Source organism: Triticum dicoccoides, chromosome 3B, assembly GCF_002162155.2.
Source record: "Triticum dicoccoides isolate Atlit2015 ecotype Zavitan chromosome 3B, WEW_v2.0, whole genome shotgun sequence".
Classification (NCBI taxonomy): Eukaryota; Viridiplantae; Streptophyta; class Magnoliopsida; order Poales; family Poaceae; genus Triticum; species Triticum dicoccoides.
Window position 1 is genome coordinate 651,297,875 of NC_041385.1, and position 20,938 is coordinate 651,318,812.

A 20,938-nucleotide genomic window follows, 5' to 3' on the forward strand; every position below is an offset into this window, starting at 1 on the left:
CGGTCCCCCTCGGCGCCGAGCACCCCCCAAGTCCACCGGCCGCCGCCGCCGACCCACCGCACCCTCGATTCCCCTACCCAACCGCCGCCGCCGACCCCCCGCACCCCGCCCACCGTCTTATAAAAAAATAAGTATCAAATAGCTTTTTAAATGCTACTGTCTTATAAAAAAATATTACTGTTATTATTTAAACAAGTTTGAACATATTTAAACATAAATAAGTATCAAACAGCTTTTTAAATGATAAAAAAAATTTGTGGAGCCTGGGAGTCGAACCCAGGACCTCCTGGTGTGAGAACTGGCTACTGACCAGTCAAGCTAGTAGAGGGGACTTGGTGTGGATCAGGTCAGGTGGGAGATAACCTGTTGGCTCGAGCAGAAATCAAAAAAAAATACTAATGGCGCACCAGGGTGAGGTGCGCCATTAGTGTGGATATACTTATGGCGCACCGGGGGGTGGTGCGCCATTAGTATTGTGCCCCCATCCATATTTTTCCTCCCCGGCCCTCGATCCCCTTCTCGCCCTCGCCCTCGATCCCCTTCCCCTCTCCTCTCCTCTCCCGACGCCGCTGCCCCGCCGCCTCGACGCCGCCCCGACGCCGCGACGCCGCCCCGACGCCGTGAGACGCCGCGACGCCGCCCTCTCCTCTCCCGACGCCGCCGCCCCGCCGCTTTCCCCACGGAGAAGGAGGAGGAAGAGGGGGCGCTCGCCGTTGACCTCGCCCGGCCGACTCCGGTGGCCAGGCCGACTCGCCATCGCCCCGCCGCCCTCGTCGCCGGTGGCCCGGACGCCGCCCCGTCCACACCACCGTCGCCGGAGCACCCACACCACCACCCGGACCTCGTCGCCCCCGTGAGCTCCCCCTCCTCCTCTCCCCCTCTCCCCCTCGCATCCCCCGTGAGCCCCATCTCTATTTCTTCTTGTCACCAGCACCACCACCACCAGCAGACCTGCATATCACGTGAGAACATTTTAGTCATTTATATACCAACTGTTGCAGCAAAACAGAATTGCAACTATTTTTGCCTGAAAGTAGAAGACATGAACATGGTCAGAAAAAAGAAAAACCTAAAGAACACTTTGCATTTTGGATTCTGCATTAATTCTATGTTTTCTGTATGCACTTCGATTGTTAACTTGACATACATTGCTAGCAAAGTACTATTTCAATTGAGCGTGCGACCAATGCCCTCGACTAGATGCATGTCAGGCGAGGGCCTCGATTTCTACTAATCCTTTTGACTGGCTTTAATTGTTTTGGTCCTGATGGGCACTATTTTTCTGCACACAAGGGAGAGTTCCTTAGCTTAACCAATAAAGATAATGTGTGACATAAGCAAAAAATATGATACACAGTAGATATTTGGGGCTGGAATGAAGAGTCCACAATTCTTACAAATGATACAAGTCAAATTCAGTACTTGGAAGAAAAAGTTGTGAGATCAAATAGCAGAAGGCAACTTAACGTAGTATTCCCTCCGATCCAAAATAAGTATTGCAGTTTTGAACCGGGGTTAGTTCAAAACTGCGACACTTATTATAGATCGGAGGTAGTATTATTTAGTCAGCAAACCAAGTTTAAGTTCTGCAGAAGTTGGCAACAGCTTAAATTAGTGCTGAAAGCGTGCTTATAAAGCGTGCTTAACATTGTTTTGCCACAGAGCCAACTCAAAACTCTGATCAATTGAAATAGTACTTTGCTAGCAATGTATGCCAGTTGCCATTTTGGATTCTGCATCAATCATTTTTATTCATATGATTCATTTGTATTAGGTTTTGGCAGATATTGTTAACTTGACTTGAGACCATCCCGCACACAGGTGTGACTCTTATAATCATACAACCATCTGTAATTCAATCAAGCAAAACCTAATGAACATGGTCAGAAAAATAATGTTCATAATATAAATGGTGAGTCAGAGTGGTTACACACCTCATCTTCCTAAGGACACTTGACATCTCCTCTCTCTTCTTCTTTGCTCTCTTGTGAGTACCAAGCTTTCTCTTGGCGACCTTGAGTGCACGCTTGTCCTTTCCAACCTTAAGAAGCTCAGTGATACGTTTCTCATAGGGAGCGAATCCAGCAACCTCCCTAATCAAGTTCCTGACAAATTGCACCCTCTTGGTACCTTTCTGCAAAATATGCCAAGATAACATTGTAAGAATAACTGCAAACTGGATAGACATGTTATAATAATTCAGCTGAGCATATAGGAGCATGTAAGTTAACTTTGTTTCAGCTTCACACAAGTTACAATTCGCTAAAAAAAGCCAGCTAGAATAGCCAAATAACAATTTGGTCCCAAACACAGCAAGGTCCTATTTTACTTTCAACATGACCTGACAACATGACCTGACAATAATTCAGTTTACAGCTGAGGACAAAGATTTTGTGCAGGACAAGGCTATTTGTTATCGATCAAATAAATGATTTAGAAACCATCAATAAGTAGGACTAGTGATTTATTATGAAGTTGCTTGGGTTTATTATGAAGTACTTTGATCATGTCTCTTTATTTGTACTGCTGCTAATATACTTTATATGATGATGAAGTGCTACTGAGTTGTGTGCAAATTTCATTAAATCAGTGATGTGTATGTGTACTGTCAGTTATGTGTATGTGCTTATTTTAATCCAGTGAAATATGGCACTGAACTGTAGCTAGCTAAACGGTAGTTTTGCTTAAATTGGTGAAATTTGGCACTGAAATGTAGCTAGCAATGCAAATATCTCAATGAATTCAGCTCTGTTTTCTGTGTGAAACTGTTGTTGTTAAATGAAGCCACATTCCAGTCCACATGCCAATGTATTTTCCATGTTGTGATGGAGGCCTTTTTTGCCTTGTCCACCCGAGAGGCCCTTGAGTTTGCTGGAATGTCGATTAACTTCCGTTCCAGCAAATTCGGGTACTCCATATGTCCTATTTTCAGCAAAGGTCATGCTGAAATTTTCTGTGAATTTTAGCATGACTTTGCTAAAAATAGGACATATGGGGTACTTGTGACTAATGCATGGGCCGGGGTATCTTAGTAGTTAATTAAGTAGGATCAAGTGCCCCGGCGTACTTGTGACTAATGCATGGCTTTTAGGGTGCCTCGGTGTCGATAAAAACCGAAACGATGAAAAGTTAGGCTTTTAGGGTGCCTTGGCGTCGAAAAACCCTCAATGATAAAAGCTTAGATTTTAGGATGCCTCGGTGTCGACAAACCCTAAATGATGAGACCATGATCTTGTTCCTTGACAATAACCAACTTTTTGACCAAACTTTGTTTCTATTTAGAGAGAAACATGGCCCACAACGACGAGGCCGGGGGTTCGGGCGGCAAGGCATTCTGGGAGCTGTCCCAGGAGATGGAGGAACAACCTCACTTGTATGAGGCCGCCGCCTTCCCCACCGATCCTGAGACCACGGATGGTGCCGCCGAGGATGACCACACTGATGCCACCACTGATGGTGCCGCCGAGGATGCCACCACTGATGATGGCGGCGCACGCACAGATAGCAGCCAGCCGAAGAGGCAACGGAAGGACCGACGCCCGATCGTGCTCCGCACCCTCAAGGAGGAAGTTACTGAAGTGGACTCCAACGGGAATCCAACGGCGCCCGAACGAATAGTCAAGGGGTACTCGCTTCAGCTCGGGTGCATTGTCCGGAGCACCGTCTCGATCAACACCGAGAACCTGAGGCATCCTGACCGGGGGAATTTGCGCCACCTCCTCTTCACGAAGCTGCACGAACGATACAAGTTCCCCGCTGAATTCGAAAACACAAGCCTCAAAGGGAATAAAGTGAACAATGCTGCCCTCACGAAGATGAGCAAGGCCCTGTCTACTTGGAAAAGCAATGTGAAGAGAATGATCGAGAAAGGTGAGAGTTATGAGAAGATCAAGGAGAAAAATCCTTCGATCACCGAAGATGACTACAACGACTTCAAGATCAATTGCTCGAGCACCGCAAGCTCCCAATCAAGTGAGTGGGGGAAACAAATGCGGGAGCTGAACATAGGGGAACACACACTCGGACCCGGCGGTTACAGAGTGGCGGAGCCTATATGGGACAAGGAGGAGGCGGACCGTGCCGAGCAAGGCCTACCGCCCCTCTTCGATAAATACGGTGACAAGCAGACCAGGAACTTTGTCAGGGCCCGGTACAAGAAGGACCCGAAAACAAAGGAGCTTACCACGGATCCGAAGACCAGGCAGCTTGAGCTTGTTCTGGTAAGGAATACACCCCCGCGTAATTAGCTCCATATGGTTGCATTCTAATTAATGAAGCCGAATTTCTAAATGGTTCACATTCCTTCCGCAGGCGACTGAAAGCAGTAGCGCGGGGTCGACTCAGAGCAACCCTTGGGACACCACTCTAAATAGGGGGTTGAATATAATGAAGAACAAGGATAAGCTCAGTAAGCCGACGTCAGCTGGTCGTGTGGCCGGCAAAGGCTTGTCGACAAAATGGGGGTCATACTATACCGCTGGTGTGCGGAAGGAGAAAAAGACCAGCTCGGAAAGCCAGGCGCGAGAGGTTCAAGAACTCAAGGCACAGGTGGCCCGGATTCCGGAGATTGTCCAAGAGCAAGTGGAACAACGACTCGGAGCGACGATCACCGCCCTTGTGCCTACCTTGATCTCGGGGTTGAGTGCGTGGATTGCGGGCGGCCAACAGGGGCCGCCCCCGATTCCTAGCTTCACGGCCAGCAACTCGCATAATGCGATGGCGGGGCCATTGGTGCCTCCGGCGGAGGCGGCATTGGTGTCTCCGACGCCGGCACGGGAGCTTAATGCACCCGGGTGTACGCCGGCCGGCACCTCTTCAGCAAGCGGCCACTCCGTCAACTGCACGCCCGCCGTTGGCGGTGCCTCGACATTAGCCGAGCTCGACGCGATCATCACGGTAACTAATTAAGCCTCTCTCGGCCGAGGACTTCATCTCCTTGCCTTTGACTGGGCATCCTTGACTCCCTACATGTTTTCGCAGGGCGCCGCCGACGTTCCGTGCACTCTCCTCCACTTCGTGAACAACGAGTTGGTCGATGTCGCCAAGGGCAAAATCGTTCAACCGGGCAACCCCTTGTTTAGGGTTCAACTGGTTCGGGTGCTGCCAGGCTGCGACGACTTGTTACCTCCGATTCGACCCGTCGGGGCCGATGATGATGACGTGATGACCCTCAGCGCCTGCCTGAGCTGGCCCCTGCTTTGGCCGAAGAGCCAGATTCGTTTGGGGGCGGGGGACACCACCCCAAAGACAACACCGCCAGTCGTGCCGGCGCCAAGTCGGCCCCATGGCAAGACCACCGTAACGGTGCCGGACATCCCTATGCCACTGGATCCAAACATGCATATGGCACAGGATCAGAACGACGACGATGACGACGATGATACATTTGGCAACGTCGATCAGTACTTTGCCGAGCATGGGTACGATGGCGACTTCATGGGGCCTCCTTCTCAAGAACCAAACCCAACAAAAGACGTGTGCGATCTAGCTCGTACCGCGGAGAAGCCAAGTTGCAACAGGCGCCGTCTGGCGTTCAGCTCTCAGGAGACGCCTCCAGCTGCCGACTTCACCGAGCCTCAGATAGGCGAGGTGCGAAATATTATCATCCCCAACACACTCAAGAAGGCGGTCTGTGAGCAGAACTTGGTCCCATTACAGGAGAAGAAGAAGGCACGCAAAAGAAAGACTAAGAAGGGTGCGAGCCAGCCGGCACCGAGTACGATCCGTGCTCAGGACGGGCCACCTTCACCGCAGGATATCTCGAGGAGGGTGCATGTGGCGGGTAGGGCGATGCTACCACCAAATATGCTCAATGCTGCAACCGGTGCTATGCGGAGTCTGCACGACAGTGTTCTTTCTTTGGAGAAGCGGCGTCTCAGAGAGAAGGATGTGGCATACCCGGTTTTCGTGGCCAAGGTGCCAGAGGGCAAGGGCTTTGTGGATGACGACATCGGGGGTACGATCGTCCTGCGGTTTGATGACATCTTTGCTATGTTTAACCTTCATCCGCTGCACTACACCTTCGTTCGGCTATTTTCGCTGAGTATGGAGATGCGGATCATTCGCGACAAGACCCCGGACATCGTGATAGTCGACCCCTTCTACATGCGTGCCAAGATCTTGGGCAGCACTGGGGACCGGCAAGTCGCGAGTTCTTACCTCGAAGGCGTCATTCTGGCAAACCAAGATAAGGATAACTTCCTCATGCCTTACTTTCCCGAGTAAGTCCTCCCCTCAACCGGCCCGTAACATATGAATTCTTACTTTTCGATCGTTTTTCTTTTAACATTCCGTGTTTTCTGCAGTGACACACGTTGCATGCTCATCCTCCTAAGCCCCAAATATTCCATGGCCACGTATTTCGACCCGGACCGTCAGTCGAACGTAGACTACACAAATGTCAAGAAGGTTCTTGATGATGTTCTCCCCGGCTACGCCCAATCTGGAGGCACCTTCACCAGGCCTATTCGTAAGTACGGCAAGCACGTGTTCTCCCACAATACGACGTTCTGCTGCGTCAAGCAGCCGCCTGGCGGTCAGAAGGGTGCCTACTACGCCATCCATCACATGCGGGCGATCGTACGGGACCATCATCAACTTTTGCTACCGAGTAAACTCAAAGATTGGGCCGCGAGCGTGTCGGCAATCCAGGACGCGGACCTCCGACAAGAATTCTTTCGCATCCAGTCGGAGTTTGCGGAAATCATCCATCAAGATGTCCTTCGTACCTCGGGGCAGTTCTACCTCAGAAATCAACCGTCCAACAGTGACATCGACACAATGCTACAAATGCAGGATGACAACGCTCGTTCTTTCATGACTCCCACGATAGACGGCGGCTTCATCCACGCTCCGGTCCCTTGAGTCGAGTTGTCTAGTTCTGAAACATCGATTGGCTCATGTTGTAATTAAACTTTAATGAACTTGTAGTATGTCTCTTTGGTTTCGAGAGTCGTTCAACTTAGATGTAATCGATGCTATTAATGTCTTGCTTTTCTCTTCCGATCGTTCTGTTGCATACTTATATATTGCTTATGTATTGTCTGTGAATTGGTACTAACGTTTTGTTTGGCTAGTGCATAGCGATGCCGACGTATGTCGTGTACAAGGGTAAGGTTCCCGGAGTCTACGATGACTGGGAGGAGTGTCGGAGACAGGTTCACCGATTCAGCGGTAACAGTTACAAAGGGTACACCACTAGGGCCGAGGCCGAATCTAGATACGCCCGCTATCTAGCGGGAGAGGGGAGGGAGCGTTGGAGGAACCGGATGAAGACGAGTTTCATCGTGATGATGCTCATCGTGATGACCGCAGCTCTCTTCTATGTGATGGTAGTTTAGATGATCGATATCGACTTGTAATGCGAAGACAAACTCGCTACTCGCGGTCTCGAGACTTGTAATATAATGTTCTATCTTTGTTCGGTCTTTTTAATTCGGAGACTAATATGATGAATTGTATTCGGAGACTAATATGATGAATTGTATTCAAAGACTAATCATCTATTGTATTTGATGAATCTATTGTTGATGTGTGCTGTCTATATTTTGTCAAATTATACATTTTGTAACCTGTGCAAAAAACAGAAAATAAAAAAATAAAAAAAACCTAATATTCATACTAATGGCGCATCACACGACAGTGCGCCATTAGTATGACAGTGCATCCAGAGGTATTGCGCCATTAGTATGCTAATATTCATACTAATGGCGCATCACCGGGTAGTGCGCCATTAGTATGCTGCGGTTACTAATGGCGCATCCAGAGGTGGTGCGCCATTAGTATGCCAAAGCACCTGGGTATACATGCCAACTGGGAGGCATACAAATGGCGCACCCTCGCATATACTAATGGCGCACCAGGTGGTGCGCCATTAGTATACTAGATACTAATGGCGCACCAGCTGGTGCGCCATTAGTAAAAATTACTAATGGCGTGCTATCAGTGGCGCACCAGTGATGCGCCATTAATGGCCATATTAGGTGCGCCATTAGTAGTGGTATTTCTAGTAGTGGCACAAACTACCCGACCCCCAAGTTTGTTTCCCTTACAGATGTGTGTACTGGGTTACCCCCTTTTTCCCTTTTCGACCAACAAAGCGGCTGGATAGCCAGTCTATACTACTTTCCGTACTTCCTTTACTCATTGAACCATGTCCTAGATTCATGCTCCACCCCACCGCACCCTTCTTTCCTCTTTGAACCAAGACCTAGATTCGACTACAGATCAAAAAAGATCCACATGCAGCTAGAGCAATGACGGTTTCAAAGAAACTTATACCTTAGGGTCATCGGGATGTGGCAAGGCGTGCGGTGGGAGGACGGATCTGCCCACACTACATACGACAGCGAGGAAGAAGGGGTCGGTGGCCCTCCTGCACAGGTGTTGGGTGAAAGAGAACAGTGCAACCGGCAGTGGATTGCCTCCCTCGCCGAAGGCGATAGAGTGAACGTTGCACCTCCTCCCCTTCCCGGTGCGACGGGATCCGGATGCCTCATTCACCAGCTGTGAGGGGGGAGAGAGAGACAAGAGGCCAACACGTTCTTGTTTAGATCTAGTGAAGAGAGGGTGAGAGACTGTGAGTATAGCAAACCCTAGCAAAGGAACGCTGAGCCTCTATCGTGTATATATATATGTAGTGCACCAAGAGTGTGGACTGAGCTTCCATCGTGTACAAGAGCTGAGGCTCCAGCTTATATATATACTATAGTACGGACTGAGCTTTGGTGCCTTAACTGCACCTGCTTTTGGTTGTATGACAGGTGGGCCAGCCACATTTTGGGCCCACCTATCATAAAACCCAAAGGCAGGTTCAAGTAAATGAAGCTGCGTCCATATAGTACTCGTGTATACGACCAATATATAGTGGAGTGGTTTTCTTATTCTCTCCATAACAATCGTTTTAAATTGTGTAAGTATGAAATGAAACTCTTTATTTAACGTACCAGTGAAGAAAACTACTAAGTACTCCCTCTATTCCATAATGTAAGACGTTTTTTCATATTACGTTGGTGTCAAAAAAACATCATATATTATGGAACGGAGGGAGTACATCCAATGAACTAACGATCCACACGTCCTGGTCACACTTCTGGACCGTTGCCACGACCACTCCTGACCAACCCGAACCCTCTGCATCACCCGCGCATGCTTCCCGCCCGAAACAGTCAGTGCCGCATTCATGCCCGGCCAGAGCAGACGTGACCTCTCACTGGCGCCAGCATTGAAACAATGCACCGGCTGAGAGAGCGTCGCCCGTGCCGCTTCCTGGTGCATGCGACTGCTTCGCGTTCAGAGGTCGTAATAGCCGACCACAACATGCATGTAAAATGTTCTTGGGAGTCCATGCTATAGCTAGCTGTCCTCCCCCAGCTCGTCAATCTCTTCCTGTAGAGTAGTGCTAGTACTCCATGGCGCGATCCATCGACAAGCGGCCGGGAAAGTTATCATATACTCGGTTTGCGGTGAGTGGCATGCCGAGCGACCGTGTGGGGTCGAGCCATGGAGGAGGGTGAGACACGAACTTGACAGAAGTGATTTAAACGTTTGTTTTTCTCGATGGCGCGATCCAACGAAAAGAAACGTTGGTTTCTCTCCATTTCCATTTTTTCTCCGGAAAAACGGAAACTTTCCAGTCCATTTTCATTCCTACTCAGAGGTTGCCCTGTTACAACATTCCATCAGATACAGAGGAAAACTAACACGCATGCTGATGCATCTCAATGATTCACAGATCATAGCCAATATTTACTTCAAAACTAAAGACAAAAGTTGTGAGAGAGTGTACGAAAGAAAAACTACTGATGGGTTCACTACGACTTAAACTCTAAACCCTAAATAGGATTTAATTTCCTGGCCAGGTAGAACCTATCAAAGGAAAGACGGCTGGCACCCTCGGATCATACGATGCTTTTGTGCAGTTCCACTAAAATCGAGCTGAGCATCCCTAATCGCAAAGATATTGAAGAAGTGTGATTATAATAATAGTACTGGCACTAGTTCATGAGACATAAACTCATCACAAGTAGAAGCCGGTAGAAGTAGGGAAAGATCGACATGGAGATGGAGCTACATGGGGAGCTGCGAAAGTGGAACAAGCCGGCTCCAAAAGGAAGATGGATTACCTGGGACGTCGGGCTGTAGCTAGAAGGGCGGTTGGGACGCGACATTGGCCCATACCGCGGTGACACCCTATTGGGACACACCAACTGTGGGTTTTCTCCCTCACCGATGTCGACCTCATCTACGCAGAACATTGTTCCCTTCCCCCAGCTGTAGGATCAGGCCGGATATGTGACCAGTGGTGGGGCTATCGTCATTCTATGCTTGTGAAGAGAGCAACCCAAACAAGCAGGCTTGTAGCTTAGGCTCCTGCTAGTGTATATATAATGGTTTTATTTTTGTCTCCATATCAACCATTTTATATTGCGTACGTGTCATTGAAGAGTGAAATGATGGTTACTTCTTTCGACTAACTTACTGTGTGATTTGACTGCTGCTACCTCTTGAGTACTGTGTTGGATTTCCCCGAAGAGGAGAGGATGATGCAGTAAAGTAGCGTAAGTATTTCCCTCAGTTTTTGAGAACCAAGGTATCAATCCAGTAGGAGATCACACACAAGTCCCTCGTACCTACACAAAACAATAGCAACTTGCAACCAACGCTTATGGGTTGTCAATCCCTTCATGGTCACTTAAGAGAGTGAGATCTGATAGAGATAATATTTTTGGTATTTTTGATAGATAGATGCAAAGTAAAAAGTAAAAGGCAAAGTAAAATAAAGCAAATAAATAAAGTAATGGAGATTGATATGATGAGAATAGACCCGGGGGCCATAGGTTTCACTACTGGCTTCTCTCAAGAGCATAAGTATTCTACGGTGGGTGAACAAATTACTGTTGAGCAATTGATAGAAAAGCGAATAATTATGAGATTATCTAGGTATGATCATGTATATAGGCATCACGTCCAAAACAAGTAGATCGAAACAATTTTGCATCTACTACTATTACTCTACTCATCGACCGCTATCCAGCATGCATCTAGAGTATTAAGTAAAAACAGAGTAACGCCATAAGCAAGATGACATGATGTAGAGGGATAAATTCATGCAATATGATAAAAACCCCATCTTGTTATCCTCGATGGCGACAATACAATACGTGCCTTGCAACTCTTTCTGTCACTGAGTAAGGACACCGCAAGATTGAACCCAAATCTAAACACTTCTCCCATTGCAAGAACTACCAATCTAGTTGGCCAAACCAAAAGGATAATTCGAAGAGACTTGCAAAGATAACTCAATCATACATGAAAGAATTCAAAGAAGAATCAAATATTGTTCATAGATAAGCAGGATCATAAACCCACAATTCATCGGTATCAACAAACACACCGCAAAAAGAAGATTACATCGAATAGATCTCCACAAGAGAGGGGGAGAACATTGTATTGAGATCCAAAAAGAGAGAAGAAGCCATCTAGCTAATAACTATGGACCCGAAGGTCTGATGTAAACTACTCACACTTCATCGGAGAGGCTATGGTGTTGATGTAGAAGCCCTCCGTGGTGTATGCCCTCTCCGGTGGAGCTCCGGAACAGGCCCCACGATGGGATCTCGCGGATACAGAAGGTTGCGGCGGTGCAATTAGGTTTTTGGCTCCGTATATGATCTGACGGGGGTACGTAGGTATATATAGGAGGAAGGAGTATGTCGGTGGAGCAACAGAGGGGCCACGAGGTAGGGGGCGCGCCCAGGGGGGCGCCCTCCACCCTCGTGACCGCCTCTAGCACTTCTTGGAGTAGGGTCCAAGTCTCCTGGATCACGTTTGGCGAGAAAATCACGTTCCCGAAGGTTTCATTCCGTTTGGACTCCGTTTGATATTATGTTTCTTCAAAATACTGAAAAAGGCAAAAAACAGCAATTATGGGCTGGGCCTCCGGTTAATAGGTTAGTCCCAAAAATAATATAAAAGTGGAAAATAAATCCCAATATAGTCCAAAACAGTAGACAAAGTAGCATGGAGTAATCAAAAATTATAGATACGTTGGAGACGTATCAACTGCTCCTTAGTGGCCCCTACACGTACTCCCCCTACGTGTATGCAACAGTGACACGTACACATGGACGCAAAAATGCGTGCGACGCCCTAATGCATGCATGTCCGAGCACACGATGAAACACGCACGGTCACACTCAAGTGCTCAACCTACACGTGCATGCACACACATACTCAGCCAGGATGAGCTAGTGACCGTATAAAGACTGGAAAATGTATATATTAAGCGCAATGAGCGTATTATGAAGTCCACTGAGCGTATTTTTACAAATATACAGTGATAGACAGTGTATTTACCTCGTTTGAAATTAAGCCATATTAACCGGAGAGGAGGCAGTATGGACTAGCATTACTTTGCTGTGTCCTGTCAACTTGCCGAACGAGGAGAAGCTTGCAGGGCAGGAGAAGCTTGCATGCGGTGGCTTGCAGGACAAGGAGAAACTTTCGAGTAATGTTGTGGACGTGCAACAGTTAATTCGGTGTCCGATTGCCAGAAGCATACACTATAATAGTACTTCTATTATTGTTCGACTTCCCGAAGAGGCAAACAACCAAGTGCAAAGTAGGATAGTTACTGCCTTGATGTGTCCCCTCAACTCGCCGAACGAGGAGAAGCTTTCTTACAATTACACCTCTCCCTTGCCCATGCGCGCGGTGGCTTGCAGGACGAGGAGAGGGTTTTGACTACAGCGCCCTCTACCTCTCCCTCTCCCTCGCCCTCGCCCTCGCAGCGGACGTGCAGCAGTTCAATTGGTGTCAGATTGCCAGAAGCATATTGTACTATAGTATCATCATTGTAGGACCTTCCGAAGAGGCGAAGAGCCAAGTATGCACTATACTAGTACTAGGAATCGAATGGAGGAGCGTCTGCACTCTTATTATATTTTTAAAATGTGCTAAAGCAATCTTCAACACATTTTGTTTTTTTCGAGGGTTCTCGCATGTGATAATGGAAGTTGATTGCATGGAACACTCGCCACAATTCTCGCTTAATTCTGGCTCATATCCTGTTACAAATAGGAGCGCTCGGTAATATTTCCTCTTTTTTTGTTATTTATCATGTAAACAGGTCAGCAAACCTTGCAGTGCATCTTTGTGCGAACCGTGCTTGCTGCACTTTGAATGTGGCCGAGAGCTGGCTTGATGAAACACCTCGCTTCCTACTTCTTTTCTTGCGGGATACCTCACTTCCTAGTGACCAGTGTCTTGGCTGATCGTCCTAAGAATGCTTATATATGAATAAAGCTCTCTCATTTACCCGCAAAAAAGATTAAGCCATATTAACCGGAAAGGAGGGAGTATGGACTAGCACTACTTTTTGGTGTGTCCCGTCAACTCGCAGAACGAGCAGAAGCTTGCAGGACAAGGTGAAGCTCGCTTACGCCTTTGGACTAATCCAACCTACCCTCGGTGGACATGCATTAGTCCATTTGCTGTCAGATTGTCAGTACCCAACATGCGGAGTACCATCATTGTTCGACTTCATGCAGAGGCAAAGAGCGAAGCACAAGGTTTAGTAGTACGAGTAGTACTACTACTAGAACCACATGGTGGAGCGTCTGTACTTTTTTAAATCTCTGATAAAGTACATGTTTATTCAGGAGAAGGGCGGAAAACGGCAGACCAACATGTAATGATGATATCGATCAACCAACCATGCTCGAATATATCTTGGCCTCCGTGCGAGCCTGTCTGTGTGTACTCGCTCCTCATCTCTCTCAAGGAACGGCGGGTTGGCCATTTTGCCGTCAATTGAGATCGGTTTGTGATAGGTCTCCATCGTATGTACTTTTCCAAACACTTTTGCCCTTGTTTTGGACTCTAACTTGTATGATTTGAGTGGAACTAACCCGGACTGACGCTGTTTTCAGCAGAATTGCCATGATGTTGTTTTATGTGTAGAAAATAAAAGTTCTCGGAATGACCTAAAACTCCATGGAACATCTTAGAAAAAATAATAAAAAATCCTTGCCAAAGATGAAGACCAGGGGGCCCACACCCTGTTCACGAGGGTGGGGGCGCCCCCCCTAGGGCGCGCCCCCCTACCTTGTGGGCCCCCTGGAGGCCCTCCGACGCCAACTCCAACTCCATATATTGGCTTTCGGGGAGAAAAAAAATCAAAGAAAAGAAATCATCGCGTTTTATGATACGGAGCCGCCGCCAAGCCCTAATATCTCTCGGGAGGGCTGATCTGGAGTCCGTTCTGGGCTCCGGAGAGGGGGATTCGTCGCCGTCGTCATCATCAACCATCCTCCATCACCAATTTCATGATGCTCACCGCCGTGCGTGACTAATTCCATCGTAGGCTTGCTGGACGGTGATGGGTTGGATGAGATTTATCATGTAATCGAGTTAGCTTTGTTAGGGTTTGATCCCTAGTATCCACTATGTTCTGAGATTGATGTTGCTATGACTTTGTTATGCTTAATGCTTGTCACTAGGGCCTGAGTGCCATGATTTCAGATCTGAACCTATTATGTTTTCATGAATATATGTGAGTTCTTGATCCTATCTTGCAAGTCTATAGTCACCTACAATGTGATATGATCTAGCAACCCCGAAGTGACAATAATCGGAACCACTCTCGGTGATGACCATAGTTTGAGGAGTTCATGTATTCACTATGTTCTAGTGCTTCGTTCCGGTTCTCTATTAGAAGGAGGCCTTAATATCCCTTAGTTTCCAATAGGAACCCGCTGCCATGGGAGGGTAGGACAAAAGATGTCATGCAAGTTCTTTTCCATAAGCACGTATGACTATATTCGAAATACATGCCTATATTACATTGATGAACTGGAGCTAGTTCCGTGTCACCCTATGTTATGACTGTTACATGACGAACCACATCCGGCATAATTATCCATCACTAATCCGGTGCCTATGAGTTTTCCATATACTGGTTCTCGCTTATTTACTTTTCCGTTGCTACTCTTACAATCACTACAAAATACCAAAAACATTACTTTTGCTGTCTTTACTTCTGTTACCGTTACCACCACTATCATATTACTTTGCTACTAAACACCTTGCTGCAGATACTAAGTTTCTAGGTGTGGTTGAATTGACAACTCAGCTGCAAATACTTGAGAATATTCTTTGGCTCCCCTTGTGTCAAATCAATAAATTTGGGTTGAATACTCTACCCTCGAAAACTGTTGCAATCCCCTATACTTGTGGGTTATCAAGACCTTTTTCTGGCGCCGTTGCCGGGGAGCATAGCTCTATTCCTTGAGTTACTTGGGATTTATATCTGCTGGACACTATGAAGATCTTGAAAGACGCTAAGACAACAATTTATCCCTCAACTACGAGGGGAGGTAAGAAACTGCCATCTAGCTCTGCACCTGATTCACCTTCTGTTATGAGTAAGCTAGTGACACCTAAACCTGCTACTGCTATGAACTCTGATGTGTCGCATGTTATTGATGATGCCACTTCTGCTATGCATGATACTTATGATGAAACTACTCCTATGCTTGATACTACTGTGCCCCTTGGTGAATTTCTAGATGACCAAATTTCTAGGTCTAGAGAAAGAGAAATTATTGAATCTGCATACAATGATGAGAGTGATGATGAAAATATGCCTGCTATTCCTGAAGGTTATCTTTTTGATGCAGAATCTTCTGCAGCTATTTTTGCTTGCTAGTTAAATGGAGTAAAGAATCTTTTTGAGATAGAATGAGACCCGACCCTGCTTTTGCTACTTCACCTATCTGTGTTCCCGATAAGGATTATTATGAACTTTCTGTAAAACCAGATATAATCACTTTGGTTGAATTTGATCCTTTTTATGGCTATGAATCTGAAACCGTTGTGGCACATCTTACTAAGTTAAATGATATAGCCGCTCTATTTACTAATAATGAGAGATCGCGCTACCTTTATTTACTCAAAATATTTCCGTTCTCATTAAAGGGTGATGCTAAGATATGGTTTAATTCTCTTGATCCTGGTTGTGTGCATAGTCCCCAGGATATGATCTATTACTTTTCTGCTAAATATTTCCCTGCTCATAAGAAACAAGCTGCCTTGAGGGAAATATACAACTTTGTGCAAATTGAAGAAGAGAGACTCCCATAAGCTTGGGGGAGGCTTCTCAAGCTACTTAATGCCTTGCCTGATCATCCTCTTAAGAAACCTGAAATACTTGATATCTTTTATAATGGACTAACCGATGCTTCTAGAGATTACCTGGATAGTTGTGCTGGTTCTCTTTTCAGGGAAAGAACACCGATTAAACTGAAATTCTATTGAATAATATGTTGACAAATGAAAATAATTGGGCACCTCCTGAGCCAGCTCCAGAGCCAATTATTGAGCCTATTCCTAAACCAACTCCGAAGAAGAGAGGTGTTCCATTTCTCAGCCCCGAAGATATGCAAGAGGCAAAGAAATCTAAGAAAGAAAAAGGTATTAAAGCCGAAGATGTTAAGAATTTACCTCCTATTGAAGAAATACACGGTCTTAATTTACCGCCTGTTAAAGAAGTATATGATCTCTATACTCTATTCACTGAAGAACCTCCTGATCTCGATATTCCGACACAGGTAGTAAAGGTAAATTCTCTCTATAGATATGATAAAGCTTAAGTCCCTCTTACTAAAATTGCTAGTCAGTGCTTGGATGAGTTTGATAACTTTATGTTTAAGCAAGATGACTTTAATGCTTATTTTGGTAGACAATTAAAACAAGATGCTTATATGATTAAACGCTTGGGTGATTATATGGCTGATATTAGAGGTGAACTTAAACTTGTTAGCAAACATGCTTCTATGGTTACCACTCAAGTAGAACAAGTACTTAAAGCCCAAAAAGAAGCGCTTGATGAAATGAATAGTAAGAAAAATGATTATGCTGTTAGAGTGGCTACTAGAACTGGTAGAATGACTCAGGAACCTTTGTATCCTGAAGGCCACCCTAAGAGAATTGAGCAAGATTCTCAGAGAAATGATATTGATGTACCTAGTTCTTTAAGAAAGAAGAAAAAGAAGAATGATAGGACTTTGCAAACTTCTAGTGAACCTATTGCTGAGCCACCTGAGAATCCAAATGATATTTCCATGTCTGATGCTGAAACACAATCTGGTAATGAACATGAACCTAGTGAAAATGTTAATGATGATGTTCATGATAATGCTCAACCTAGTAATGATAATGATGTAGAAGTTGAACCTGCTTTTGATCTTGATAACCCACAATCAAGGAATCAACGTTACGATAAAAGAGACTTCATTGCTAGGAAACATGGTAAAGAAAGGGAACCATGGGTTCAGAAACCCATGCCTTTTCCTCCAAAACCATCCAAGAAAAAGGATGATGAGGATTTTGAGCGCTTTGCTGAAATGATTAGACCCATCTTTTTGCGTATGCAATTAACCGATGTGCTCAAAACAAATCCTTATGCTAAGTATATGAAGGATATTATTACTAATAAAAGAAAGATACCTGAAGCTGAAATTTCCACCATGCTTGCTAATTATACTTTTAAGGGTGGAATACCGAAGAAATTTGGAGATCCCGGAGTACCTACTATACCATGCTCCATTAAGAGAAATTATGTTAAAACTGCTTTATGTGATCTTGGAGCCGGTGTTAGTGTTATGCCTCTCTCTTTATATCATAGACTTGACTTGAATAAGTTGACACCTACTGAAATATCGTTGCAAATGGCTGATAAGTCAACTGCTATACCTGTCGGTATTTGTGAGGATGTGCCTGTTGTGGTTGCAAACATCACTATTTTAACGGACTTTGTTATTCTTGATATTCCCGAGGATGATAGTATGTCTATTATTCTTGGAAGACCTTTTCTTAATACTGTAGGGGCTGTTATTGATTGTAACAAAGGAAATGTCACTTTTCATGTTAATGGCAATGAGCACACAGTACATTTTCCAAGGAAACAACCTCAGGTTTACAGTATCAACTCTATTGGAAAAATTCCATCGATTATATTTGGAGGTTTTGAATTTCCTCTCCCTACTGCCAAGAAAAAGTACGAGATACGTATTATTGGGGATGTCCATATCCCCGTTGAGGTAACATAGTGTTATTCGAAATTTCTCCGGTTCCATGTTAATCGGAATGAGTTTGTTAACAAGACTTGATCAACCTTGTTAGTGGATTCTTTTTGATGAGCATGAGATGGATGAAACTAGAAGCACAACCTTCTGTACCCTCTTTATATTTTCTGTTATTTAGTAGAAATAAAGTAAAATAGTATTTTTTTTCTTCTGTTTCCTGATTTATCCATGCAATATAAAAATGTCCCGAAAATAAAAGTCCTCAGAATGCCATGCCAATTTAATATGATTTTTTGGGAATATTTGAGAATTTTCTGTGCAAAAATTACCGCCGGGGCAGCTGCCACCTGGCCCCGAGGGTGGAGGGCGCGCCCTACCCCCCAGGGCGCGCCCCCTACCTCGTGGGCCCACGGTGGCCCTCCTCCACTTATCCATGCACCCATCTTCTTTCTCTGCCTCACACAAACACGAAAAACCAACTCAAGCACGAGTTCCAGCCCATGTTGCTGTGATTTTTGATCTCCTTGCTCAAAGCACCTCTCGCAAAACTGCTTGGGGAGATTGTTCCTTGGTATGTGACTCCTCCATTGGTCCAATTAGGTTTTGTTCTAGTGCTCTTTTCATTGCAAATTTATGCTGCATAGGTCACCATGTTATTGAGCTTGCATGTCAAATTCATTTGGTCCCAAGTAGTTCTTGTTGGGGAACGTAGCAGAAATTCAAAATTTTCCTACGTGTCACCAAGATCTATCTATGGAGAAACCAGCTACGAGTAGAAGGAGAGTGCATCTACATACCCTTGTAGATCGCTAAGCGGAAGCGTTCAAGTGAACGGGGTTGAAGGAGTCGTTCTCGTCGTGATTCAAATCACCGATGATCAAGTGCCGAACGCACGGCACCTCCGCGTTCAACACACGTACAGCCCGGTGACGTCTCCCATGCCTTGATCTAGCAAGGAGAGAGGGAGAGGTTGAGGAAGACTCCATCCAACAGCAGCACAACGGCGTGGTGGTGGTGGAGGAGCGTGGCAATCCAGCAGGGCTTCGCCAAGCACCATGGGAGAGGAGGAGTAGGGAGAGAGGTAGGGCTGCACCAAGAGGGAGAGAACTCATGTGTATGGCAGCCCCAAACCTCAACTATATATAGGGGGAAGGGGGGGCTGCACCCCCTTTAGGGTTTCCCACCCCCAAGGGGTGCGGCCAGCCCTAGATGGCAAAGGGGGTGGCGGCCAAGAGGGGAGGGGAGAGGGAGGCGCACCAATATGGGCCCTAAGGCCCATATCCCCTTAGGGTTTGCCCCTTCTCCCCTTCTAGCCGCATGGGCCATGGTGGGAGGCGCCCTAGCCCACCTAGGGGCTGGTGCTCTCTCATACTTGGCCCATGTATGCCTCTGGAGCATGTGGCCCCACTTGGTGGACCCCCGAGACCCTCCCGGTGGTCCCGGTACATTACCGATATCGCCCGAAACTTTTCCGGTGACCAAAACAGGACTTCCCATATATAAATCTTTACCTCCGGACCATTCCGGAACTCCTCGTGATGTCCGGGATCTCATCCGGGACTCCGAACAACATTCGGTTACCACATACAAGCTTCCTTTATAACCCTAGCGTCACCGAACCTTAAGTGTGTAGACCCTACGGGTTCGGGAGACATGTAGACATGACCGAGACGTTCTCCGGTCAATAACCAACAGCGGGATCTGGATACCCATGTTGGCTCCCACATGTTCCACGATGATCTCATCATATGAACCACGATGTCAAGGACTTAATCAATCCCGTATTCAATTCCCTTTGTCTAGCGGTATTTTACTTGCCCGAGATTCGATCATCGGTATACCGATACCTTGTTCAATCTCGTTACCGGCAAGTCTCTTTACTCGTTCCGTAACACATCATCCCGTGATCAACCCCTTGGTCACATTGTGCACATTATGATGATGTCCTACCGAGTGGGCCCAGAGATACCTCTCCGTTTACACGGAGTGACAAATCCCAGTCTCGATTCGTGCCAACCCAACAGACACTTTCGGAGATACCTGTAATGCACCTTTATAGCCACCCAGTTACGTTGTGACGTTTGGTACACCCAAAGCATTCCTACGGTATCCGGGAGTTGCACAATCTCATGGTCTAAGGAAAAGATACTTGACATTAGAAAAGCTTTAGCATACGAACTACACGATCTTTGTGCTAGGCTTAGGATTGGGTCTTGTCCATCACATCATTCTCCTAATGATGTGATCCCGTTATCAACGACATCCAATGTCCATAGCCAGGAAACCATGACTATCTGTTGATCACAACGAGCTAGTCAACTAGAGGCTCACTAGGGACATATTGTGGTCTATGTATTCACACGTGTATTACGATTTCCGGATAATACAGTTATAGCATGAATAAAAGACTTTTATCATGAACAAAGAAATATAATAATAACACTTTTATTATTGCCTCTAGGGCATATTTCCAACAGTTCTAATGCTTGATTTAGGCTCTAGGCACTCTTGGGAGTAGTTGCTATCAATTTTATTGAAGTTGGTTTACTTTTATTTGAAGTTACTAAAAATTTCAGAAATTTTTCAGAGGAAACATTATGTTTAGGAGGATGTTCCGAGGTGGCTCTTCAAGGAAACAAGGTCCCAGGCTTGCTATGCGCGATGCTGACGAGGAACCACCAAGAGACGCACCTATTCGACCCTGCGAATGGCCTTCGGAAAATTTTGTGGATCAAGCGGGAATTAAAGAAGAATTCAACGTATATATACGCAATGCCGGTCTTGAGGACTTTGAAGCTGATAAATGCCCCAGTACCGTGATCTCACAAGTTCATTTGTGAGGAGGTTTGAGT

At 46.1% G+C, this 20,938-nt stretch overlaps 1 protein-coding gene across 1 annotated transcript in view; it reads right to left on the reverse strand.

Annotated features, from left to right (window-relative positions):
• Positions 1-904: 904 nt before the first annotated feature.
• LOC119279750 (60S ribosomal protein L36-2-like) overlaps positions 905-20,938 on the reverse strand; it is a 44,439-nt gene continuing 24,405 nt past the window's right edge. The window contains exons 2-3 of the mRNA XM_037560892.1: positions 1,935-2,134; positions 905-951 (exon numbers count right to left, since the gene is read on the reverse strand). Coding sequence (XP_037416789.1) covers positions 912-951; positions 1,935-2,134 — 240 coding nt within the window. The 3' untranslated portion in view covers positions 905-911. The remainder of the gene's footprint in view (positions 952-1,934; positions 2,135-20,938) is intronic.